The following is a 26,940-nucleotide window of genomic DNA, read 5'->3' on the forward strand; positions in this document are numbered from 1 at the left end:
CGTCTGCATCAAATAGCAGGTGTCAACAGACATTTAGCATATGTTCATAATGAAATAACTAATGACATATTGGTAGATAGCAGATATCAGACTCGTGCAAATGAACAGGCATAATTTATCTTAATGTATGACGCAGTTGTCTTCCCCTTACAGCCATTTGATATATTGATTTGTTCTGTGATATTAACACTTTAGGCCAATCCATGTAATTTGGAAAATCCCAATATAAAGGGTTAGGTCACCCACATCTTGTCACAATGTTATCATTAGGGCTACAACTAATAATTTATAAAAATTTTAACTAATCTCTCAATATTTTTCCAAAAACCGGGAAACAAAATTTCTCTGAGCCAAAAGTGACACATTGCTTGTTTTCTTAGCATATTTTAAATTATGTTTTTGCTTGATAAATGACAAATAAGAATAATTTATTTCTATCCAGAAATTTAATAATCATTATTTGTTCCAGCTACAAAACACATGACGTCGTTGCACCATTAATGTTAAGTACTTACTTTGAAAACCGCATATTATTCTAATTGTATTAGAATTTAGTTAAGCTTCTTCATTCTCTGCAACACATTTTAAATAATCTATTTATTGGTTTTGTTGTGTGTTTTTCAGCTGTCCATGGAACACTTACTCAGTTACACACATTCCTTGCACAGTCCTCTCACACTGACCAGTCGACTGCTCAACTGATCGATCAAAGGGTTTAACGCTTTGTCACAACGAATAGGCCGCCATCTTCAAACTGTGACCTTCAGTAAAAAGGCTCCGAGCCTTCAGCTTGACTGCACTGATGAATTGATTGGACTGTACTGGCCATCTGGATCCTGTCCTCCTCCATTCGTTCATATTGCTCCGGTCCCTGTTTTACTCTGTTTCATTGATCCAGGTGGCTAATTAAGCTAAGAACTGACTACTTGTATGGATTTATAGATTTGCACATCTGGCCTTTTCTCCGATGAAACCTTTCGTAGAGCACAGTGTATGCATGACATTTATATCACATACTTTGTACATAAACTCATGTGTTATGCATGACTACCAGCACTGACATTTCCTCCTGCTGTATGTGTGTGTATGTTTTTGTGCCACACATTTTGCTTGTTTCTACATATCTGAGATAAAAAAGAGAGGACTGCTTTCGAAACAGTGTCCTAAATAGTTTGACTCTGCTGGCTGACAAACGTCTCTGTCTGTTTTCACCCCATACTTAGCCCAAAACATGCAGGTCTGGTTAACTGGAGACTCTTAATGAAAGTAAAGCTGTGATTGTGAGTCAAAATGTGATATTCCTGTGATAGACTGGCGACCTGTCCATGGTGAATTCTGCTTCTCACCCAAAGTGAGATTGGATACACTCCAGCCTCCATGACCCTGCACAGGTTAAGCAGGTAGAGATGATAGATGGGGGAATACTCCACCAAAAACCAATAAATTAAGCGTCCTTGAGCAAGACCACTTGACCATTACTGGCCTTTTCTGGCGTTACTGTGAGAAGAAATGCCTTAAAAAGCAGAAACAAGTAAAAATAGTGAGATTAATCATTTGCTTAAGTGCTCGTCTAACCTTTGGTACCGTTGTGGGTGGGCTCTGTGAGCAGACGCTCGCTGTGATTGGAGCGTTTGAATCGCCGCTGGATGCGCCCGCGGAGTCGGACGTTGTCCTCACTCTCAGAAGAAGGGATGGAGAGACTGCGCTCCTCCTCCATGGAGAGGTCTGAGTCTGAGTCCGAATCCTCACCTGGGGGAAGAAGGAGAGAGGAAACAAGTGAGAGGCGGAATGGAGAAAAATGACAAAGAGGAAGGAAAAATAGCGTTGACAGGTTCTCCATTGTGATGTGAGCTTAACCTTTTAAATTTATATGGAAAGAGAGAGTGATGAGAAGAAAAAAAGAAGTGCAAAACAGGGGTGAAGAAATGGAGAATGCGTCACTGCTGCTTGTTAGGAGTGTGCGTTTGTGTCCAGGTGGTGTTTTGCGTTTACCTCCGTCTCTGTGGAACATGGCTACATCCAGGTCGGTCGCTCCTGTGTGGACGATGTTTTGTTCCAGCGTCTGACGAGCTAAAAGATTTTCTCTAGCAGGGAAAGAGGAGAGAAGTGAGGACACACACACAGTATACTGTATATGCAGTCATGCAGGCCAATAATAAAAATATAGAGCATCCACACACACACATAAAGTATGTACTGTACATGCACACACACACACACACACACACACACACACACACACACACACACACACATGCAGACAGTCACTCAGCCATAAACACACCAACAGCCACTCTCAGAGTACATTAGTTTTGCTCTACATACACTACAGTACATTGTTCCATCCAATCTTCTTCATCTTTACCCCACTGACCCACAAAATGCACGACAGGGTTTTTGTTAACGAGGGAATGTCCTCCCTGAAGCAGCTTTCTCTCAGATCCACAGAGAATCAGTCAAACTCAAATTCATATTTGAATGATAATTTAACACTTACATTGTTGGTATTAAACCATTTTCTCTTGAACTACAAGCAATGGTGTGGATTTTTTCCTTCCAAATGTATTTCTAGTTTGTTGGGAAAAGTTGTGATGTGTCTGTGTGTGAACCTTTGGATATTTATATACCTGGCGGAGCTGACAGAGGAGATGGTGGAGGTTCCCAGGGTAATGCGGTGCAGCCCGCTCTGCTCCAACAGAGATGCATTGTGATAGGGGTTCTGAGCCTGAACACACACAAACACACACACACACACACACACACACACAGACACACACACAACAAGGTTGAGAGAATTACTTTAACCAAGACACTGAATGGTACAAAACAAAAAGTTTTTAATAAAAAATAAAAGTGCATTTCCTCCCTCATGATGGTTTTTGAACATGGAAAAAAGTGATTGACTGAATCTTCTGTAGTTACACAACATACTGCACTGTATCAGGAGTCAAAATCCTACTGTTATTATGGGCTACCTGGTGCCTCCGTTATGTTATCATAATTCACATTCCCATAAAGGACTTCTTCCTGATACTGATGTTTTCTATCCATATCACTGAGTACTATTATAGATGGCTAAACTTTAAGAACCTTGTCTTTCTTTTTATTAGCATTCAAAAGCAACCGCCCGTGATATTTTACTATAGTGCCCCAGGAATTGTGGGAGCTATTATCTTGACTGAATGCTGACCGGGGAAAAAAAATTAAAAAAGGAGGCTAAGCTAATGGAGCAGAAGCTACTAGCAGGAAATGGGTCAAGACTTCTGCTTCCCATACTGTAATAGGCCACTGTAGTCATAAATAACATATCACACAGTAGTAGTAGAGTCAGATTGGTGAAACGATGCGAAGAGCTGGTCATTTGTGTCCTATAATACTTTTGGAAAAGATCAGTTATTTTGCCCCACATGTCTCAGTGATGGATAGGAAGAGCTCCCAGAGGAAATGGGGGTTTAAAAGGTGAAATGAACTACTTGTAAACTAGCACACCATCACACACACACACACACACACACACACACACACACACACACACACACACACACAGACATCCAGGCAGCATGTGAAGTTCATTGGATAGAAGTCGGATAAAGAGAGGATATTGGACTGTGAGCATGCACACACACACACACACACACACACACACACACACACACACACACACACAGTATAGTATAGAGGAGAGATAATGAGAGAGACTTAAGAAAACCGAGTGCAGTGAGCCTAAACACACATATGAGATAGAAGAGAGAGTGAAGAAAAGATGACAGGAAAGGGCTACACACACACACACACACACACACACACACACACACACACACACACACTCTCTAAATAGACACTGCACAGTGCTTTTGAAGAAGTGGACTTAAGAGTGAGCAGACCCCCACTGGTCAGTATATTGTCTTATCTGGGTCAGCGACAAACCCTGAAGGCAGAAGGAGAGGAGATGGAGGATGGGAAAGATGGATGGGTGGATAGAGGGAAGGAGGAATGAAAGGCAGGAGGGCATTTGTGCTGGTCTAGTAATGGACACAGTGAGAATGTGCATCAAGAGAAAAGAGAATACTGTAGAAGAGAATAAAACAGTAAATGGCTTTGGGATCATGCAGCGGGACGATTTACAGCTTCACATCAGGGTCTTACATTCATCCTGCAAGTCGTTAATGTGCAATAATGACCATCACATTATGCTATTATAGCTCATACAAATCATCAAAAATATCTTAAAATCTTTATTTACACAATGAGCTATGTAAATGATTGCATAGTAATGTCAAGTCAAACCAAGACATCTGACAATATAAAAACTTTTTAAGTTAAGTGGACACGAGCTGCAGCAAAACCACTACCCAACGGGAGGCTGTCTGTGTGTGTAACTCACAGTGTTCTGTGGGGGTCTTGGTGGGTCTTCTCCGGGGCTCTTCTTACCCAAACAGGCTACGCTCCAGGCCTCCTTAACCTCTGCGTTGAACACAGTGAAGACCAGCATCACCGACAAACCCTGGGAGAGAGAAAGAGCGTAGAAGGACACAGCTTAAGTTTAAGTTGCAAATTTTTCATCATGTCTTTTCCGAGCACTCCCTTTTTCTTCTTTATATTCAAGCAATAAAACAAAAACTATTATTTGGCCAGTAATTTTGACGTACTATATGCACAAATGTAAAGGCGGTAAGGAACCGGATGGAAGGTGAATCAGTGCAACAGTTCTATATAAACATACACTCTGTTCATACCTGCACGAGACAGAGGACATCGAATATGTAGTAGAAAGCCAGGATGCTGTTGTTCACTGACATCAGCCCACACAGCCAGGTGGAGGTGGCTACCAGCAACAGCAGGAAGGCATTGCGAATAGTCGCACTGAAGAGAGAAAACACAGAGGTCAGTGGGAGAGAAGGTTTGACAAACCATGATACAGACAACATCTGCATCTTTACATGTACAACTTGGATGTACAAGACAATGACATGGTTAAGCTTTGACTGGGAACAGCACATGCTACTAATAACTCTGATTACTTTGTTTTATTTCCCTGCTGGCTAGTTAACTAGCCATTCGTGAATGTAACATTTTAAAACTATTTTACTTCATACCACTATATACTCTTACTTGTGATATCACAACAATGTGGGTATTATTTATTGATGCCCATGACTAGGATAATGAAGAAATTCAGAGACAGAAAACAAAAGAAGCAATAATGACAGGGAGTTAAAACCAGCAGGAAAAGGCAGGGGATGAATACTGACAGAGAGATGCGGGAGTCGTTTATGTACATGTGATCTGATCAATAACCAGGCCTGACATGATCATTGTTTATTAAATCAGCATTGACTGAATGAGACAGATGTATTCCCCTCTGTTCCCTGTTAGTTCACCAGTCACAAACCATTTTCAAAACTACATCCACAACAGTTTTGTAACGCAAACAAAAAAAAAGTCACACAGTTTGAAAATTTAAGCAACAATTTATAGTGTTATAGCTTTGTTGAGGCTGTTAGCAGTTATTTGTAATGTATGTTGTATAGTGCTTCAATTTAAACTTTACATAAGTTTCTTAATCTTCATACAGTACCATCTTTATACACATTTACATACCATGACGGCCAACAAAGTCACTTTTACAAAGTGAGATAAGTCATTTCGCCATAGTGAGTGGGTACTCACATGACAGGGAGCTTCTTAGTCTCCTTCTGAGAGGGATTGCACGACATCTTGGCTACAATCATGAAAATCCCTCCATTCATCTGGATGAAGGGAAATCAATACAAATGGTAAGGCAACGTTTTTAATGCATTCCAGCTAATCCAATACTGCCGTTAGCAACATCAGGGATGAGGATAAACAAATAAAACAAATCAATGTGGACAAAATAGTCATCTAGGAGGGAAAAAAAGACATTCAAGTCTATGAAATGCTCTTTTATTCTGTTCTGGTTACTTTGCGCAAACAGTATAAAAAAATACACAGAAAAGTGAAGAAAAAAAATGTATCTTAAAAAATAAAAGAATTAGTACTGAAGAAGCGAAGGCACAACAGAAGGACGGAAAGAGAAAAATAAATGAATACCGTCATTCACAAAGGTTAGGAAGGTGTACTAATGAATAAGACTGTTAGTTTATGCACATTTTGTTTTTAAGAAGAGTTTACCTTGCATAGTATACAGGGCTAAGCTTATCTGCACTAGGTTTTATGATTATATCATCTTTTAAAGGGAAACAAAACCATAACCAATGTTCCTCTAAAAAACATAATTGATAAACGCTCATCAACAATTCACTGTTTTCACTATAGGTTTGTGTGTGTACATTAGCATTAACTACAATATATCAGACAGACAGGGGACAGTTACCAGTATGACGATGGCTATAGGACCAGCAAAGCTCCATATGAGTTTGTCATAGATGGAGATCCAACAAAAGTCTGGATTCCCGTATCCCTCTGGGTCCAGGCCCACCGCCAGGCCTGCAGCGAAGACACAGACAGTCAGATGTATATATCTTCTCAGGAAGAGAGAGGCAGTACAGGATGTGACCGCATGAGATTATCTGAAGGGCTTTAGCAGGAAAGGCATGAGACGTAACGCACACATTTTAATCAATAGTTATTTACTAAATAATAATTTCAGGCTAAAGAAAATCAGCATGTTGGAAACAGTGGCTGCAAATGCATTATGGTGCCTTCAGACATTTAATGTTTCCAGAATATTGAATAATAATTCTGATAAATTACTATCCAACATTAATACTAGCAAACATAAATAATATTAGCAAACTACTTTCTGTCTATTTTACCCTAATTTCCACCTGATTCTCTCAAGTTGTGACTGAGCTGATTAATCTTGTGTATTTTGAAGGAGACTCGTGCTTAAGACAAAACAGAAAAGACAAAATCCACATAACTTTTGGAATATGTGTTTGAGAAAAACCTTGAACGTACGTACAACCACACCACAAGTATTGGTTATTATCCGTTATTTCTTCACCACATGACCACACCTCTATGATGTTGCTATACTGGGTCGCTGTGAGAGTGGTGACGTGAACTGTGAAGTCTTAATTCCTTGTTTGGACAACTGTCAAGGTTTTGACAGTCATGAGTATAACGATTTTTTAAATTGAATTGCAAAAGTAAGAGAGACAGGAAGGGTTTAAATAAAGACGGACAGACGGATTAGACGCACCTCTGAGCCAGAGGGAAAGACATGCAGCCAGCGTGTGTGTGTGTGTATTTGTGTGTGTGTGTGTGCGTGTGTGTGTGTGTGCGGTGGGAGACAGATCCATTCTTGAGGCAAGGTGAGACAGCGGTCGGGGTGTATGTGTGTGTGTGTGACAGAACGAGCAACAGATAGAGGGGAGTTGACAGAATGTATCCGAGTGGAAACTGCAAATGTATGTGTGTGTGTGTGTGTGTGTGTGTGTGTGTGTGTGTTTGTAGAAAAAGAGGGGAGACAGAAAAAGGCAGACAGAAATGACTTGCTTACCGTATGTGTCAAGGAATAAATTGCTAGCGTCTGTGTGTCTGTGCTCTACTATCTCTATATTAAAATGTCACAGAAACCTTATCTACATAGTCAGGCTCATTGGAATGTGTGTGTGTGTGATGTGAGTGTGTCTGTGCACATATATGACAGTGTGTTGCCGTGAATAAATGTGGCGAGGACGTGGATGCATAGACACGCTTCCGACAAATATCACAGAGATTCTACATGTGTGCATGCGTGCAAATGTTGCGTGTGTCTTACCTGTGATAATGGCGGGCACGCCCCAGCCGATGGCGTAGTAGAACCTCATAGCGCCGTAGTTGATGTTGCGTTGCTCAGTCTGCATGCGGTAGATATGAAGGCCTTCCACGAACATCCAGGCAAAAGTGGACATAAAGAAGTAATGCAGGAGAATGGCCACGACTGTACACAGGAACTGGAGGGGGAGAGAAAGAGAACAATTAAAGCAAGGGGGAAGATGGAGACAGCAGAAGGAGAAAGACGAGAGGAGAAGCAGGGATGAAACAGAAGAAAAGGAAGAAAAGATGGTGAGCAATAAAAAAAATCAACCTTTGGGTTACACTTTATAATAACTACACACTATGAAGCAAGTATCATATATATTACAAACCAATTATTAAGGAGTTGCAGATGATTAATAACATCCTTTATAAAGTGCTAGTAAATGATTAAGAACTTATTTAGATGCACATTATTCATGCATTTACAGATATGATTTAGATATGCACTAATGGTTAGGGACTATGTTAATACATGCTTTATAAACGTGCATAAATACTGCAATTCATGATCAATTCAGGTAGTTACTAGTCATTTATTAAGTATTTTGTGTGACCTCATCTAAAGTGTGGACTATCTATGCCTTACAAAGCATTTATAAATGACATTGAAAGGCCATCAGTGCCTCAAAACCCACAGAAGTCTGTTATCTTCTCAACAGAAAAGACAAAACGCAAAGTGATCAAGTACATATCAATATTTATTACAAGATGCAAACAATGTACTCGTAATACAAACCTCTCAGCCATTCATTCATGTAAAAAAACAAAAACAGATTCTCCTTCAGGAGAACATGGCTGGATATAAAACATTTACATTCGCTCCACTCATATGAACAGATAAATGGTCATCAAACATTGTCGCTATCATATAACAGCTAGTTAGGCAACTGTCTCGTGAATTGCTCTATTTACAACGGAGGTAACGCCGTTGCGTGCGCCGTCTCAGGACCTCTAGATAGTGACATGCTAGCTGGAAGGATAGCTACATACTCATCCTCCATCATGTGTAACGTTACGTGACACCTGACGGGTCTCCAATGCCCGTCAGTTGTCATTGAGCAGATTCGCCGACTGCTATCGGAACATGCAACTGAAGAAAAGTGCGAACAGTGGAGATCGATGTGCTTGGTTAAAATGAATAATTAAATAAGTAAATGTAAACTAATATGCAAAGCTTCTGGCTAGCTCCAGTTGTACATTTGCAAATGTTTTATATTCAGCCATGTTCTCCTGAAGGAGAATCTGTTTGTTTTGTTTTTTTACATGAATGAATGGCTGAGAGGTTTGTATTACGAGTACATTGTTTGCATCTTGTAATAAATATTGATATGTACTTGATCACTTTGCGTTTTGTCTTTTCTGTTGAGAAGATAACAGACTTCTGTGGGTTTTGAGGCACTGATGGTCTTTCAATGTCATTTATAAATGCTTTGTAAGGCATAGATAGTCCAGACTTTAGATGAGGTCACACAAAATACTTAATAAATGACTAGTAACTACCTGAATTAATCATGAATTGCACTATTAATACACATTTATAAAGCATATATTAACATAGTCCCTAACCATTAGTGCATATCTAAATCATTATATATATATATAAATGCATGAATAATGGACATCTAAATAAGTTCTTAATCATTTACTAGCATTTTATAAAGGATGTTATTAATCATCTACAACTCCTTAATAATTGGTTTGTAATATATATAATACTGAATTTACAAATGGGGAATCCATCATTTATAAAGTATGAAAACACAATCACCAAACACATAATAGACAAGCTTATTAATCAAGAATAAAACATTTATAACTGTTGTTATGAATTGTATACTAATGAGTGTTAATGTAGGAATAATGCTTTATAAATGATGAATTAAGTGTTTACTCATACTTAACTAATGCTTCATAGTGTGTAGTTATTATAAAGTGTTACCAACCTGGGTATTGATTTTGTGACAGGTGCAGAGCAGCTACCTGCACCAACAAGTCTTTGATAAAACACAGCAGGTGTCAGCAATGAAGTGACAGACATTCATGGTTTAATTACCAATGCGACTAATGAACAGAGTTTATGGCAGCATGTTACAGTAAGTCTTCAGGAAAAGCCAAAAAATGAATGATATCAATGTAAATTAACGTCGTTATGATGCTGAATTATGGTAATAATACCCAAGAGTGCGTTAACTATGATTATGTGTACGAAAGAAAGCACTGTCGGTAGAGGAAAGTACGCTCGCAGGTAATGTGGTTGTCATAGCAGTTATGTGTGTAGAAGTCTGAAAGCATTCATGTAACAAATATGTTTACAATCATAAAAACAGCAATAAATACAGATCATTTCACTGGTTTTATGGTTTTAAGAAGAATAATCAACTCTGTACTCCAATTAAAAATCTTGTATTTCAAGGTTTCATCAAATGACCTGCTACCAACATTTTCTGTAAGTAATAGATATTATGAATTATACCATATATTTTGGAGAGAGCTTGGTCCGTGGTTGATTTATTTATTTTCGTCTTTTGAAACATCCATGAAACAGTATTGATGGACATGGAAAACGTCTTTATTGCCATAGATGATGCTGCACGAATGCTGAGAGCATGTCAAATCAGTTTTCAGAGACGCTTTAACATAAATATCTGAAGTCCGTGCAATGCCATGGTTTAGATTGCATATTATCAGGAATGAATTTGAGCACGTTTTGTCAGGGCAGGAGATCAACTTCCAAATCCCTTTTGCTGGTGTAGTGCTGCTGTTTGTTTTGGAAGTAATGCTGAACTTCTCCGTGAATAATCTCTGAGAATATACCCTCAGGCTGCATTCAAGCTTGTCTAAAGTGGTGTATTTGAACTCTGGGGGCTTCGGTCTGTTTTGTTTGTTTAACCAGATGAGGAAGATGCCATTCAAACTCAAGTGGCTCTGAATTACAGCACCTACATCTGAAAGTGCACGTCATCGTCTTCTAGGAGAACTGTGGTGCTGTTTGTCAGAAGTAAAGACAAAAACTAAACCAATAGGGCTCGGCGATATGATGTCTATCTATGAAATGTCTATAAAGTCTATAACGTTTATGTTTTTCTTTATTGTATCTATCGCAATGTCGAGACAACAGCAGAGAAAACAGCGTTATGGCAATATTTATATCAGTAAGACAAAGCTTTACATTCTGATCAATGCATGTGGGAGTGAAGCTGGAGCAAACAGCTGTTTTGCGAACACGGAGAGGGCACAATTGCAAAGTTAAGCCCACGCCGGTCCCCACTACAGGCATTTCTGAATGCAAGTTGTCTGTTAACCAGCACCCTGTGCCTTTACCATGTGGTTATGTCATATAGACGTTTTTTTAAATTGAATTACCAGAAAACACACATATCATTATTGAGATATGTAATGACCTATATCGGGATAGATGATTTGGCCCCGCCCTATAAACCAACCATAGGTAACAACTTCAGAACGTACGGGTTTATGAGTTACAATAGATGGCAGCTGGCAACTGACAGCCAGCTTTCAAAGCCATGTTTTACATGCTAAGTACAACGAAAAGAAGTGAGAACAAACGGTCTGGTGTGTTTTATTTTGTGTGTTCTTAACAGATATAAACACCAGACAATGAAAGATTACAGCTCAAAAGGCTCAGGCTGTCAATCCGGTCTTGGCTTAACTTGCAAAGACTGGAATTAGATCTGCTTCGACTCTTCCTCTCTGTCAAAATATTTGGGATAAACAAAATGTTGGTTTAATAACCAAGCTTCTTGTGAGTTTTTATCAACTCTGGTTTCCTGGGATGTGTGACTGCAACAGGACAGACACCTGATATTCATAACCTTCACCAAAAGGGTCATGTTGGTGACATGATGACATGGTGATTATATATAGATATGCAAATCAAAATACTTTTTCACAACCAAAGAAATAAAACTATGACATCATTAAGCTGCAGTCTTAAATTACTTTGGATGTGGGCTGTTAAACACCTAAAATGTAAATGTAAACTTCACAATGAACAAACTAATGAAAAAGGAGAAACACTTAACTAAAGAATTTTTGCAGCTGAGCGCTCTACATCTTTACGTTAAGGAAAGTCAACTCGTACCGCCCGGATGAGGTTAAAAGAAGCTCAGTGCAAATAATGACACAGCCAGAGACGACATAGAAATAGCAGCCGCCTTGGCAGGAATACAGCCAGACGATGGATTTCACACTCCCACGCACACACACACACACACACACACACACACACACACACACACACACTACAAGTTACACACTAAAAGAAAGAATAAATTGTGCACAAGCATGTAAAACCAAGTGTGCACACAAACACACACGACTGCTGCGAGCACCAACATGCTCTCCCAAGCATGATGCACATGAATAAGCAAACATATTGTTCAGCTAGAAGTAACCAGTCCCACTGTTAAGAGCCATACAGTCGACTGTGAGGGGGATACAGCTTAATTAATTAGATTTCATGCTGAGTGAGCACATACTTGCAGTACCCTCTGTACAAGACTCACTGCTCTTTACATACACACACATTTGTGATGTAACGAAAAAGAAGGAGAGTCAGGAGAGAGGAAGAAAACAAGAGAAAAAGGGTAGAAGAAGTATTGAGCATAATAGTAAGAGGACTTACAGAAAGTAGGCAGCAAAAAAACACATATGATGTAGAGAAGCAAAAAGTGAGCAGGATGGAGTATTACAGAGGATGAATAGCAGAAGAAAGGTAAAAAGACTGAGATATCTTGATGCATCTTTTAGAGCTGCACCAGCGAAACAAGGATCAATATATCTACATTGATGAGACTAGATATCATCTTAGATTTTGGATATTGTAATATGGCACAAGTGTTGCCTTTTTCTGGTTTTAAAGGTTGCATAACAGTTAAGTTCTAGCTGTCCTGTTATTTACCTTCATCCACTTAGCTATTTATCAAAAATCTCACTGTGTCAATATTTTGTGAAAGCACCAATAGTCAACCCTACAATAACATCACTAAATCGTTAATGAGGTATTTGGTCAAAAATATTGTGATATATATTGTGATTTGATGTTCTCCATATCGCCCAGCACTAAGTGCACCTTCAAATCTACAATGCGTGGCTAAAAATGAGACAATTATGAGGCCAAAAGCAAATGTCTGCTTAAGTAGTGAACTGGAGGGACAGTGATGAAAAAGAGAAAGGAAAGAAAGACATTACAGAACAAAGAAGGCTACAGAAAAACAAGCACACACACTCCCCCCCACCAGTATCTACCTGTTGCTCCGTCTGATTAACCCCGAGCAGAAACACCAGCTCCGACAAAAACATGGCTGCCGCTGTGTTTGAATGGATGCTCCTGGTGTTGGACTTGAGGCCTCGGAGGCAGGAGAGCACCAGGACAGTGAGCAGGAGGGCCAGCATGGAGACGATCAGCGAGGAATATGTGACCAAGGCCAGCGACTCCAGGTCCCCCTCCAACTGCTGCTCATACAGAGATGTGAGAAGGGAGAGACGGTATTATCAAACTGATATTATTTTGGTGGGAGTAAATGGAAAGGGAGGGCAGAGGAAAGAAGGGGAGTAGTAATAGAACAAATATGAAAAAGCACAAGGTGAAATAAGACAAAGCTGAATATTAATTATTTTAATTTGCTGAAATGCTGCTACTTCAGTCTGGGTAAAATCCCTTCATCTGTCTGGCTTCACTGACAATATTTATGACAGAGATAATAAATTATTTGGAAAGCAAGTAATTAAGATGAAGAATCTGCACCAGGCAGCCACTTCATATTCACATGTGATTCATAAAAAATCAATCAATTATTATGAAGTATGACATGTAACGTTGTTTAACTGGCCAGAATGCTGGCTGCTTTGTAATGCTAAATATTAAAGGTCTTGAAAGGATTGAAAGAGGCAAAGTATCTCAGTATTTAAACAGTTGAAAGTAATGTATGTCTTTATTATGAGCCAGTCTCAAGGCATTTGAAAGAGAAAATGAAAGTAAGCAGATGAATCCAACAACAGACGAAGCAAACTAGCAGACCTATCTATCTGTCAGGAAAAATCAGAGTATCAAAAGCATGAAATTGATTAAGATCACTGCCTTTGCATGCACAGAGAGCAATCGCTGCCAGTAAACATAACAAACACCTTCAGAATTGTATTTGGGCAAATTAAGCACATCAACAGTCACCCCTCTTCTCATTGCTCTGGACTAGCGCATTATTCAATGTGAACTATACATATTTGGGGAAATGTAGAACTTTATTTTCATTTTTCAACTTTAAATTCAACGCAAGGCATCCACTAGTTTCCAATCTCAAACGTCAAGATCTGATACATCATCACTTAGTATGCTGGGAAGTGACTGGCAGGGCGTTTGCATTAAACTGTGAAAATCGTCTACAGCTGTAACAAGACTTCCTTTAGCCTTCAGAATGTCAGGCAGGATTAATTCTCGGGGATTTCAAACTTTTACACCGACTACATTACAAGCAATTACCAGCTGAGATGTTCAAATGAAGAAAAGAATGAAAACGGACACACTGGCAAAACCAGGTGTGTGCATGTTATATATATGTGTGCGTAGTTCTCCACTGACAGATCACTAACCTCTCTGTGTGAACTGTCCATCAGCACCCCGAAGGTGCCTAGTCTCTGGCACTGACAGCGGACATGGGAGGTGTTCCTGTACACCACCATGCAGTCCCTGACTGTCCAACAGCCTCCTATCTCATACCTGCAGAGAGAGAGACAAGCCGGTTAATAGTAAAAGGTCAATTTGAACAGATGTGCAGACACAAAGACATGAACACACTATCATATGCGGAGTTCACCGTTGCTTGTGTATGAGGAAAGGAATTCATGCTCTCTGCTGTCAGTGAGCATACACCTGTGTGTTACTGTGTGTATGTGGCACTGAGTAAAAAGGGAATACACTACATTGCAGTTTGAATTTTTGTGATTCAGGTGCAGGTCCTCATGAACAATGGTCCCCCCTCTGTGAATTTAAAAATGTACAGGTTTTGTTTGACAGCAGACTGTGTCACTTAACTACCATTTCACTTCATGTTTAAGGTCCACTTCACAGCACTACTTCCGTAAATAAACCTGTTTCGCAGCAGACATGTTGACAGTTATGACAGGAAACACACCGGTGTAATTAATTACATCAATGACTGCATTCCATATAGTTGAGCCAGTTCTAGGGCCCTGATATTGTGCTGTCTGACACGGCTTACTCGGAAACTTCATGGAAGTGAACCATCTTTATTGTTATTGGTTACACCTCTGCTTTTCCTACTATGACAGGTCTACAAAAACAAAAGTGTATAATACGGGTGGCTGCCATAAGTCCAAAGCAAGAAAGTCTAAAGGCAAGCATTCTATATATTTCATACTTAAAAAGCAAAACCCAAACTCCTCCAATTAAGATTATATTTTGATGTTAAAATACTGTAATTTCATGACTAATTTCATATGAAAAATAGACATGTAGATGTTTCCTGACACAATAAACCCCAACAGTGATTTGAGTAGTTTTGCTTTTAGCTCCCTGTCAATGTTTCCACATTATAAAGCTACAGAATTTCAGAACACAGCACACAGATATGTGGATTCATTACACAGAGTTACTAAATTTAGAGGACTTAAAAGACAAAAAAGTGTCTCCATAATGCATTCAAATATAGCCATATATCATAATATACTAACAATATTATCTATATATGTATAGTGTAAAGTTATTGTATTTCATTTGTTTCAACAGCGTCAATACAATGTGAAGCATCATAAGCTAACTGACAATAACCAGCCCTACTACCCTTATCGATTTAAGTGTGTGTGTGTGTGTGTGTGTGTGTGTGTAGGAATATATGAACCAGTGAAAGCGGTAATCTGTACTCACTGATTGCTGTGGTTCCACTGCACACACAGTGGCTTGCTGCGATTGGCTGTCTCCAGCAGCTTGAACTCAAGCAGGATGGGCTGGTCCAAGTGCCCACCCACAAACGTCTGGTTGTTGTAGACAGAGATACTGACTACTGGGGAGTTCATTACCGGGTGTCTGGGAAGCCTGAGGGAGAGAGAGTGCAGAGTTACCGTGCATCTACTAAATAAGACAGAAAGCAGAGTTTGATGTCCTAGATAGGACAGTAAAAAAGGCAAAGACAAGGTGAGCAGAGACGATGTTAGAGTTAAATGACTGTTCATTGACATCTACTGAACATTGGACAGTTTGTTATTTCGTAATCAAGGCCGGAGGTGAGGTGAGGAAGAGCAGAGGGGAGAGGGATGGGAGGAGAGTTGAGAGAGAAAGAGAGCTACCATGAAAGGAGAGAAAAAAAACAGATGTAAGGAAGGTGATATTGGAAATAATGCTGAAGCTAATAGTCAATCAACTATTAATCGACTGACAGAAACTTCATTGGCCACAATTTTGATCATGAATAGACCTTTTTCCCGGCAGATATTTTGACATGTTGTAGGAGGAAAAGCACAGGTGTATTCAATAACATTAATAATAGGTGCATTGAGAGGGACACATAATGGGACTGAGCCATCGTTATTGTTATCAATTTCACCTGTGCTTTTCTTATTATGACAAGTCCAAACAGGTCCATTAATTGTTTTATGACAGATTTCATCGAGCAAAAATGCCATTTCTAATTCCAGCTTCTCAAATGTGAGGATTTGCTGCTTTTTTGTCTGTGCCATTCTGTGTCATTGTAAATGTCTTTGGGGGATGGTCAGAAAAAAATAACAATTTGGAGATGTCACCTTGGCTTTTCCCCATTATTTTTCATCAAATTCTGGCAGGTTGCTGTTTACATTTAATGATAAAGATATATAGTACAGAATGTGTTTCTAATGATGTGATGCTCCTGTTATATAAAAGCAATTCTGGTTCAGTGTTTGCTGCTGAATAAAGGAGACATGGGAAATCCCACTTCTATATCCAGCATGTTTCCTTCCTTTCTGCTGTAGTCAGATCTTTATTGTTCCAAGTGTGATTGATTCCCACCTCACTCCTCGTCGGTCTGTGTGGTACTTGGGAGGGAGGGCGCCGCCCAGACTGCGATAGATCAGCAGGATAACGATGGTGATGGGCTGCTCTGGCATTGAAACAGTGCGCCTGGCTGCAGTGTATTCTCCCGTCTGATTGGCTGAGATACTGACAGGGGCCACAGCAGCATTCTGAGGGGCCAAGGCTGAAATGGAGAAGTCTGTGTCAGTATATTCTCTAAGTTCCGTCCGCTTACACTATCAAGCATTTAATTCTATGTCTGTTCTTACGCTCTTTCTCTGTCCGCTCCTTCTCTTTCCAGTTGTGTTGTTGTTGCTGTCGTTGTGGCACCAGGGCAGCAGGGGGCAGTATCACATGAGTGTTGGGGTCCCACAAAGCCTGGCCGCGAAACAGGGTGGTGTGGTAACGTGGGAAACGCCGCCGCACATGGGTTTGGTTCTCTACGCGGTCCAGGTTCATGACTGACAAACAAACAGGAGCAGTAAACACACATGAACACACATCATTTGACACAATATAGGTGGCGGGTGTTAACCTTAAATCAATACTTCCCTTAAATGCCTGTGGAAGATGCTATTTATTGAATAAAGTGCAGACTCATACAAAGAATCAGTCACTGCTGCTGAGTTATTATCACATTTAGTTTCTTTACTAAATACAGGGTCAGCAAATTGAAAGTGATTTTTACATCATGCTTTCACTACTCCCACCAGAAGAACTGTGAAAGGGAAGCCATATTTCCACTGGAAGAACTCCATCCTTTATCCTGTTTTATGCTGAGCTGTATGTCTCAAAATTAAAGTGTTACTAATTTATTTTTGCTCAGGGTTGCAGCTCTAACGGCACATTTGAAACCTCCTTAATCATCAGTTGATAAAAAAACATTCAGTACACACCATGTTTAAATTAGTCAAAGCTACACAAGCAAGAAAGGTTCAGCTTTATGATAGCTGGAAATCATGAAAACGTTGCCAATTTTACTCAAATAGGTGAAGGGTAATTATGCTCTTGTTAATTAAAAAATAAAACTAATTGCTTACCTCTGTTCTACTTTGTTATTTTGTTATTTTAATTTTTTTGGTTTATTTGTATATTCTGTGTATGTACGTTGAGAGCAAAGTCAAATTCCTTGTATGCATATGCATGCATGGTCAATAAAGCTGATTGTGATTATAATTTCCCTTCTTAAATACAATACAATACAAGGGGAAACCTGAACCACCTGTGTCAATAAACCAGTTTAATCTCTGTGGATTTAGGACTGTGTAAACCCAATACAGACTCCATAAACACAAACACACACACAAACACACAGGACCAGAGGAACTGTCGTATTATTGGAAATGAGGTGGCGATCAGGAAGTACATAGTCAATGTGGAGTGTTCAATAATGAGTGAACACTTGACCAACCAAACACAAGTGGAACAGCACTCAATACTGAGAGAGGAGAAACATCACTCAATATAACAGACGTGTGTTATGTCTGTGTGTGTGTGTGTGTGTGTGTGTATTTTTGTGTGGAGAGAGACTGTCTGACTGAGTGTTTTTCTGATTTTAAACGTCTGTAATGACAATTTTGATGGCGAAACAAATGGTTTATTGGTGAAATAAAATGGAAAATTTGGCATTTTAATAACAAAAAAAAACAAGAAAAAAGTATATTGGAAGCTAACAGATGGGTGTGTGTCAGGTCCATCCATATCTTTAGAAACGTTATTCATTTTATCCGATTTAGCTGAGAGCATCAACTGTCTGTGTTTGTGTGTGTAGGAGTGTGAACGTTCTTATTCCCTCTGCTTTCACTGCCGCTAATTCTATGCTCCCCGTCTGGGGATGAGCATCATGCTGTCAGTTTTAGATGATCTAACAGCGTTTTGGATGTAATCCAAAGGCGAAGCATAAACAGTTAAGTAAGAGAGAGATGAGAGTCGCATAGAAAAGAAATAAAAGCAGGCAATTCATATTGGCCAAAGAAGGTAAGCCTATTTTATATTTTTGGCAGGTCTGGGATTAACTGTGCTACCAAACAGCACTGGAGGAAGCTGGTGGTTCACTAGTTGGTAACTTTGATGAGTTTCATGAGTTTTGGTTAGATGTTGTTTTATAGAAATCCAATCTGTGTGTGTAGCTAAGAGCATTAACTGAGTGTGAAATTCATTGTCTGGCTTCATCCCTGCCAGAGCTGCTGCTGCTGTTGCTATTTCAACACCTTGTTGTTGCATGTGGCACAGATTTTTTAACAGTATTTTCAACACTGCTAAACATGGAAAAGAGCAAAACGCACAAGTGACAGGATGCCAGAAACTAAATGACACAGGGCATGTGGCCAAACCCTGCAAATGTATAGGACATGTACTGTAAGAGAGAAAGAATGTGTGTGTTTCTGTGTGTGTGTTAATGTCAGCTACTCTATATGTGTGTGATCATGTGTGTGTTTGGCATCTGTAAATCTAAATTATGTATGCCGGAAAGTGCTACAGTGCTTCGGGGTTTGTGTGTGTGTGCTGAAAGCTTTAACTGGTGTGTGTGTGTGTGTGTGTGTGGGAGTGTGAAATTCATATCTCTGTCCTGCTGCCAGCGCTCTGGCCGTGCCATCATCATTTGCATTTGCGCTGTTCATCTCCCGCTTTACACTGAGTCATTCTAGCTGATTTCACAGCAGCGATTTACAGTATTATGAGAAAACCGCTGCAAATCATCCATAAAGATTAAGATTTTATTACTGTCTTAGTCTCTTGTACTGGGTCTGAGTAGGGATAAGCTTTTTTTTTATGCCTGAGTGTGTGTGTGTCTCTGCATGTGTAATCTTTCTGAACTCACCTATGTTTGGAGCAACCAGCGCCACAGGGTTGAGGTAGGTGAGCTTCATGTTCTGGGCCAGAATCTGGGCGTACTGCTCCAGCAGCTCCGTCAGCTCGGCCGGACCGCCGCCCGGGATGTGGTTCTGACTCTGAGCGAGAGCCCGCCAGAGCCCAGAGGTACCGGGACCCAACAGCACACTGCAGCCCCGCACAATGTTCTGCAAGCAGCAGAAAGATGAACAATCAATAAAAAAAGGAAATAAACAAGACTGCTGTTTTGCAGCGGGAGCTTCTTCTGATCATTTCTGAGAAGCAAGTGAACACATGGGCTTGTGTATTAGAGACAAAATAGAAAACAATAAGATACAAGATGGAAAAAGTAACAAATGTGTCAACATCCTGGATCATGAAAGGGAAAGAGAAATCTTTTTACTGTGCAGACAACAGCTCAAACTATCCAAAGACATACACAGGATGTACATAGTAGCTGTGTTTACATTCAATTGTCAAGGGAATTTTGTAAAAGTGAAACTTTTGAAATGTTGCAAAAAAGATACACGTATCAGGCCCATATTGGGCTGAAGCGTAGTTTCGTCAGAAGTTAAAGCTATAGGCTACAGCTTCTGGCTGTAATCCGCCAGTAAAGCAGAAGTAGAAGAGGTTGCGAGCTAGAAACAAAACATGTCTTTTTGGCCATCTAACAAGAGAAAATAGAGCGAGGTCTTCAGGAAAATTCTTTCATGTCAGCAAGTGTTGGCAATGTATCATGCTGTCCGGAGACCAAGACAAGCATTTGGCACAAACTTGAGTTTGTTGCTAATTCTGGTCGAGGAGACAAGACATCTTTTGTCAGCCTGCTGTGACAAAAGGACCACAAGAACATTGTAAACAGAACTTAAAAATAACATCCAAACAAGTCTAGACTATAGACTTCAATTATAGTTATGTTTTCCTTGCTTTTCATGTAATTTATTGTGACTCTGGATGGAAACCTATAGATAGTCTAGACTACACGGCCTTGCAAAATGTTTTGAACAAAGAGTCATATCAGAGATCAAGGAGAGAGAGAGAGAGAGAGAGAGAGAGAGAGAGAGAGAGAGAGAGACAGAGAGAGAGAGAGAGAGAGAGAGAGAGAGAGAGAGAGAAAAAGAGAGACAGAGAGAGAGAGAGAGAGAGAGAGAGAGAGAGAGACAGAGAGACAGACAGACAGACAGACAGAGGAAAAGTGCTTAATATGATTCTTGCTGTCTGACTACACCAGACCCAATAAAGCACTGCAGTCTCACATAATGCTCTGGGGATGAAAAATACACAAGAAAACCTTCAAACAAACAAGGACAACAATATACAGTAAAGTATAGGAAGAACGTAGTGAGTAGAAGAGAGAGAAGTCAGAAATAGGGATTGCGGAAGAGTAAGTGGCAAGTAGAAAACAGTAAAAGAGAATGAGAGAGAGGCAAAACAACAGACAGATGCTTAAAGATCTAATCCAAGTTTTTGTACTGATTTGTTTCAGGTTAAAGAAGGTCAAAAACACCATTATGAACAAATATTTTTTAGAACAAACCTATGCTTCCTGAGTTCTTAAAAAACACATTATACAGTCCAGTTTCCATTAATGGCTTCCTCTCATCATATGGTCTTATTTCGAGAAAATCAGGAACTGAAACACATTACTAATATTAAAAATGTCTTCATGAAAAATGTGATGGTGGATCTTAACCTCTACAACCACATCATTCTGTACACTGCAAGAGCTCATATGGTCTGTATTTAGTTGAAAACAAAAAGGGGTGAAAAAAACAATGGAGGTTAACAAAAGGACAGAGACGTGAAGAGTTTTAAAGAGGCAGCAGATGACAGGATTACAGGAAGAGAAGGAGGCACAGGGGCACACAAAGGCTGAAGGAGAGGCAGCATGGATGACAGGTTGGAACATAATGCCAGCCCGATCAGTTCAACAAACATTGTATGTGCAACACGTTGTCATATCCACACTACTTTGAATATTTTTTTCACATTAGATATTCAAAATGCTCTTTCAAATGAATTCTCTTCTCTTCTCAACTGTCATTTATGCTGCAGAGATCTCACTATGAGGAACAATTACATCACAAACCTGTTAGGAACATTGTGACGTTCATTGATGCCATAATGAATGTCAGATGTTTTAATGAACATAGAACATAGATAGAACATGTCATATCTGAAATTCTCTCCCTTATTTTAAAACACATGTACTTGATGAGACATGAGCCCTATCTGGATGTGCAGCAGTCTCCGGATGGATTGGATCACAGCTTGAACATGAAGGATTTCTTCCCTCCACTCACCGCTTCATTCCTGAAGTGTCTTGTTCCCTCTCTGCCTCCCTTTGTTTCTCCTGCAGCCACTGGCCCTGTTACTATAGTAACTGTGTTCCACATTACCTATTCGTCCGGCCTAATAGCTGCTGTTTAAAGTGAGGTGTCAAGTATTTCTAGATAAATTGTATTTTTTTTTATTGGTGAGAAAAAAATGGGCTGCCTGCAGCTCCACTTCAGTGGTGGTGCCGGGGTAAACCAGAGCTGCCTCATTAAATCGACATGATGACAAGTAGGGAACTTAGGTGAGTTCAGCGGACTGTAAAATGATAATAAAAAATCAACACTGCACTATAGTGACAACATATAGCTGCGTTAAGTTGCCAACATAATGTTAAACACTAGTGGCCATATCTCTGATTTACTGTCAGGTGAAGTAGGAATGTGAAAGTGAAATTTTGTGACATGAAAGGAAAAAGGTTTTAATTTCACTTACTATAGGATGCCATTAATGCTACGGCTGTGTTGCTATAGCAACTGTCCTTTTTTAGTCAAAGATGATGCATTGATCACATGAAGCAATGTACTGTATAATGCGCGAGGCTCCAACTGTGACAACAAAATGCTCTTGTTCATTTGACATTGGCAATGAATGACTTATAAGACATAAACCAATTCAACATTGGTTATTCACAAAGCACACTGACTCTAATCCTGCGGGACTATTTCTTCTTATTCGATGTTATGATTAACGAGTCAGCCCCTGACAGGTGCTGGAAGACGACTAAAGAAACACTGGTTTTGTTCACAGTCATAACTGGTGCCAAAGTGTGTATGTGGGAATTCAGCGTGTGCAACAAGTGTGTATTAAACCCGATAAAGGTGAGTGCTTTTTGTGTTATTGTTCACCTCAGAGGGAAAAGATACACTCTTCTACCTTTTACCCACTGAATGTACAGCAGACAAGATATGATGTGACGGCTACACCTCCTGCCAAAAGCCAGAAGGAGTTCCTACTCCTTAAGGAGAAACACAGTGACGGTCACTGGCCCTATCAATGCAAAACAAATACCTTTGATTCTTAGAAAGAAAACAAATGGTGCATGCAGCAATAAAATCTTCAAATATGTTTGGATATAATTACAAAAAGGCAGAGACATTGTTTGATTCTCACTATGCTATTATCACACTCACTCAGTTTCTATAGCAACTGTTCTTAGTTGTAATGGCAGCATGAATGATTTCAGCACCGCAAGGTGGGGATACAACTGCTACAGTTGTCATCAGGTGGCTAAATTCTCCCTGTTATCATAAATTATGAAATGCTTCCCTGGGTCAACTGTAGCAAAATGTGAGAGAAAAAATACTGCTTTCTAACTGCCCACCATGGCCCCTTTCTGAATGAATCACCTCCCGGCTGCATAAATGAGCTGGAACTCATCACTGTTACAACTGCTTCTAATACTACCGCTGCTAGAGGTGTAAAAGTATAACCACACACTTGAGTATCGCAATGTTATGTTTTGTGATAGGGTATGGAATTTTTTAAAACACTGCATTCATTATTAATTAATAGTTTACATGCAAAGATTCATGGCAGATGGTGGCTCATATTGCACAAAAAGTAGTGCTATAATGTGATAAATCCAAATCCAGCTACTTAAGTTTCAATGCATATCGTGGTGTATTCTTTATACAATGACAGTTTTCCTGAAATTAGATTAAAAAACTTGGCAAGTTATGGCCTTACTTATAGTATCGCAATATATCACAATAAATGATATCGTAACACATGTACCATATCGTATTGACAGATTAATGCTACACAGCATACACAGCCCTAGCTACTACTACTACTACTACTACTACAGCAAGGGGGGGGGCTTCTTCTCCTCTATGGGCTACTTTTCCTCTGTTTGAGAAACTTTTGAACATAACACCTCTCACCCGCATGCCAAATGACTTATTTTGCAGCCATTGGCAGTTAGATTTTGATGTGGTGTCATAATTAAACTTCAGTGTTTGTATGGCACACTGATTATCAAGAAAATTAAAAAAGATCTAAAAGGTCCACCATCAGCCGCTGCTTCATACATTGTGTCTTTAACTTGTAGTCCTTCATAAACAAGACTACAATACCCTTAATGTGTCGCCACACAAGTTCAAGTGATTGATGCGAGTGCTGTGCCTGAAGGATAATCGAGTGATGTTTCTTTAACCTTTTGTGCTGCTGCATTCACTTGCTTCCTGTTCTTGACTTGAAGAAGGTCTCTGACCAAAAGCCGAGAGATTTTTGCACAGATTTGTGTGTGCGGATGCTTTTTTTGACCAAGATATGTTATTAAAATTCTCTTCATGAATGAAAATAAATACACTATCGTCAGCATGTCAATTTAACTGTTTCTATAGTGAAATGCAATTTGTCAATTACTGACACATGAGCCAGTAAATTGAAAAAGTAGTTTAACAGCTAAGACAGAGGTTTTACTTTATGATGTATTGGACGACTGATTTCTTGTCAGCCAACTTGTGTGTTGGCTGACATGTGTAAGCTAAATATTTATATTTAAATGATATGGAGATGTCTGTTAGCGCCTTTATGTCAAAACACCAACAAGCTAAAATGATTCTGTCTCGGCTCCTGCATCTTCAGCTGAAGCACTCGTATCAGGTAAAATGAGACTCAGTTAATATGTGGAGATGACATGCTGCAGTGTTTCATGAGCTACTCTCACTGCATCGCCATAGCAACATTACCTCCCATTTCAGAGAAAAGACATCTCGTCACCGGGTCTGTACCCCATAAAGGTTCACTATATCCGTCTGTTTTAAATAACAGCAGCTGTTATTCTGCAGATTTGTGGCTACTGGTGGCAGTAATATACTGTAGAGTGAACATCTGGTTTTGTTCTTAAAATAAGTTAAATGTCATATTCACAAATCATTTGTGATTCATTTGGAGATTATCTCCATAAACTACTATTCCAAAATGTTACACAGCTTGTTCTCTACACATCTCTTGTTTAAAAATGTCGATGAAGTCTGTTCAAAACAGAACAGGTACAGTGGCAGTGTTTAGATTTTCACACATTAAAATCAACAGCACAAACTGATTATTGGCTTCACACTTCACTATCTTGTCCGTCTTTCAAACAACTTCTCACAACTTGCAGATACATGACCTCTTACTAATATTTGTGGTTTAAATGTGAGCGTTTTTAATCATCAAAACATCAATTTAATTACAAATTTGTCGATTTCTGACATCTTTTTCACACTCTTAGTAGTGTTTGTAAAATCCTTTTCCCAATAATCCCTGGCTGTGGTCGAAAAAGTAAAAGAAAATATGTCCTTCGTCTTTTCCTAACCACATTCTCCTTGACCTCGATGGAAAACATCATGAGGTCACGGAAAGATGTAAGAATTCATTAGGACTTAGGAAAAGACCACCACAGTGCTTAGAGAATCTGACTGCATTTACACTAGGCTACGGAAGTTTGTTTTTTTAAGCAGCTTAGTGTATAACGCATCAGAACTGAATACAGTGACAAACTCAATGCGATGCAGTTAAAGTAAGGATTCCTGTCAGAACAGAATCCCACTTTCTAAGAATGCAACGTTATTGTAGATCAAATGGTGCGTCGCTTTAAATGTTGCTGCCGCAAGCATTTCGTAAAGGATGGTCCAGTTGTGCTAAAGAAGATAATAAAGAAAGCATTGAAGCACCTTTCCTTAGCATTTAGAGAATACGACCAGCTCTTATCATGGCTGTCACTTTGATCCTTTCAGGTTATTTAACTCAGTTAGGAAGCTTCCTAAGCTAAAAAAAAAATATTGGACTGCATCCTTTGTTTCCTGTCAAAATAAGTAATGCAGTCCACTCTTTACCCAAAGGTAAGGTGTACCTTGAAGAGGCAAACACTGTATGTCTCCATGTCTTCAACCATATGCGACTGCAAGAAACTCTGAAAGCTTTAGCTGTACACCTGCCCCGACTACTCGCTGCTCTCACACTTCTACAGAAACGTATAAAAAACGTCAGAGTAAAGCACACAGAGAGTCTGTGTTTGGGAAAAAAATTAAAATGAGTGAAAAGGATAATCGAGTCACGTGTTCTTCTCTTTACCTCGTTGAAATGTGCATCCTGAGTAGCGGTGAGTCCGAAGCCGCTCTGTTGATTCTCAAAAGTCAGGAGGCGGGACAGCAGCCGCTCGGCAATCTGCAAGTCGTTGCCGTAGAGTCGGGCGGTTGCCTCGGTGACGTCACGGAGCTGGTGGGCTAGTTTCTTCTCCATGATGGTGTTCAGTTCGGTCTCATTACGCTCCAGAGAATCAAGCTAAATATGGAGACAGCGACAAAACATGAAAAGGTTAAGCTATCAACTTTTTAACATGTATTTTGGAATTACTGGAATTGAATGCACAGCAACACTACATCAAGTCTATAAGAGGTATTGTGTTGGATCTGTAGTTCATTAAAAGTTGCTTACACATATAAAATATCTGCATTTATTCATTCAGTTGCAAGTACTTTGTTGGAATTAAGGTATTATGTCCTACCCAACCTTTTTGAATTTTTTAAACATGAGGACTACAACAAGTTTAATGGGTCCACAAACTTCTGTGCATTGATGCCACAAAATACAATGAAATCCCATTGTTCTAAAGAAAAGAGACATCAGACTGCTGCAATGAGAGTTTTGAATTTACAAGTTGAGATCCAACAACCAAAAGAAGGCTTTCAAAGCAGTTTGAAACTTGAAACTGTTACAAAAAGTAACAGACACAAGCGTTCTAACAAATTCAAAGCTTTCATCAGCAAGGGCGCATCTTAGATTTGGCCTGGATTCAGCACTTTTCGAGTTGGGACCCATGGAGACATGTATTTAAAGGTATTGGTGATATTACTCTACGTACAGCAGCATTGAGCTCTACAAATGGAGGTGAGGTGCAGTTGTAAAGGTCTGGCTCCAGCCACCCTCTCTCCACATCACAGTGTCTGATGGCGGCACCTGCGAGGAGGAAA

At 39.6% G+C, this 26,940-nt stretch overlaps 1 protein-coding gene across 1 annotated transcript in view; it reads right to left on the reverse strand.

The window, feature by feature from the left end:
* celsr3 (cadherin, EGF LAG seven-pass G-type receptor 3) overlaps positions 1-26,940 on the reverse strand; it is a 107,457-nt gene that overhangs the window by 9,085 nt on the left and 71,432 nt on the right. The window contains exons 18-33 of the mRNA XM_068732775.1: positions 26,832-26,926; positions 26,042-26,251; positions 19,632-19,830; positions 17,080-17,271; positions 16,808-16,994; positions 15,692-15,859; positions 14,398-14,524; positions 13,057-13,263; positions 7,748-7,922; positions 6,356-6,468; positions 5,671-5,750; positions 4,737-4,863; positions 4,385-4,504; positions 2,628-2,725; positions 1,993-2,084; positions 1,576-1,749 (exon numbers count right to left, since the gene is read on the reverse strand). Of these exons, the coding sequence (XP_068588876.1) occupies positions 1,576-1,749; positions 1,993-2,084; positions 2,628-2,725; positions 4,385-4,504; positions 4,737-4,863; positions 5,671-5,750; positions 6,356-6,468; positions 7,748-7,922; positions 13,057-13,263; positions 14,398-14,524; positions 15,692-15,859; positions 16,808-16,994; positions 17,080-17,271; positions 19,632-19,830; positions 26,042-26,251; positions 26,832-26,926 (2,364 nt within the window). The remainder of the gene's footprint in view (positions 1-1,575; positions 1,750-1,992; positions 2,085-2,627; positions 2,726-4,384; positions 4,505-4,736; positions 4,864-5,670; positions 5,751-6,355; positions 6,469-7,747; positions 7,923-13,056; positions 13,264-14,397; positions 14,525-15,691; positions 15,860-16,807; positions 16,995-17,079; positions 17,272-19,631; positions 19,831-26,041; positions 26,252-26,831; positions 26,927-26,940) is intronic.

This window comes from Cebidichthys violaceus, unplaced genomic scaffold (assembly GCF_023349555.1).
Source record: "Cebidichthys violaceus isolate CVI_PGR_0920_01 unplaced genomic scaffold, fCebVio1.0.p SCAF_6, whole genome shotgun sequence".
NCBI lineage: Eukaryota > Metazoa > Chordata > Actinopteri > Perciformes > Stichaeidae > Cebidichthys > Cebidichthys violaceus.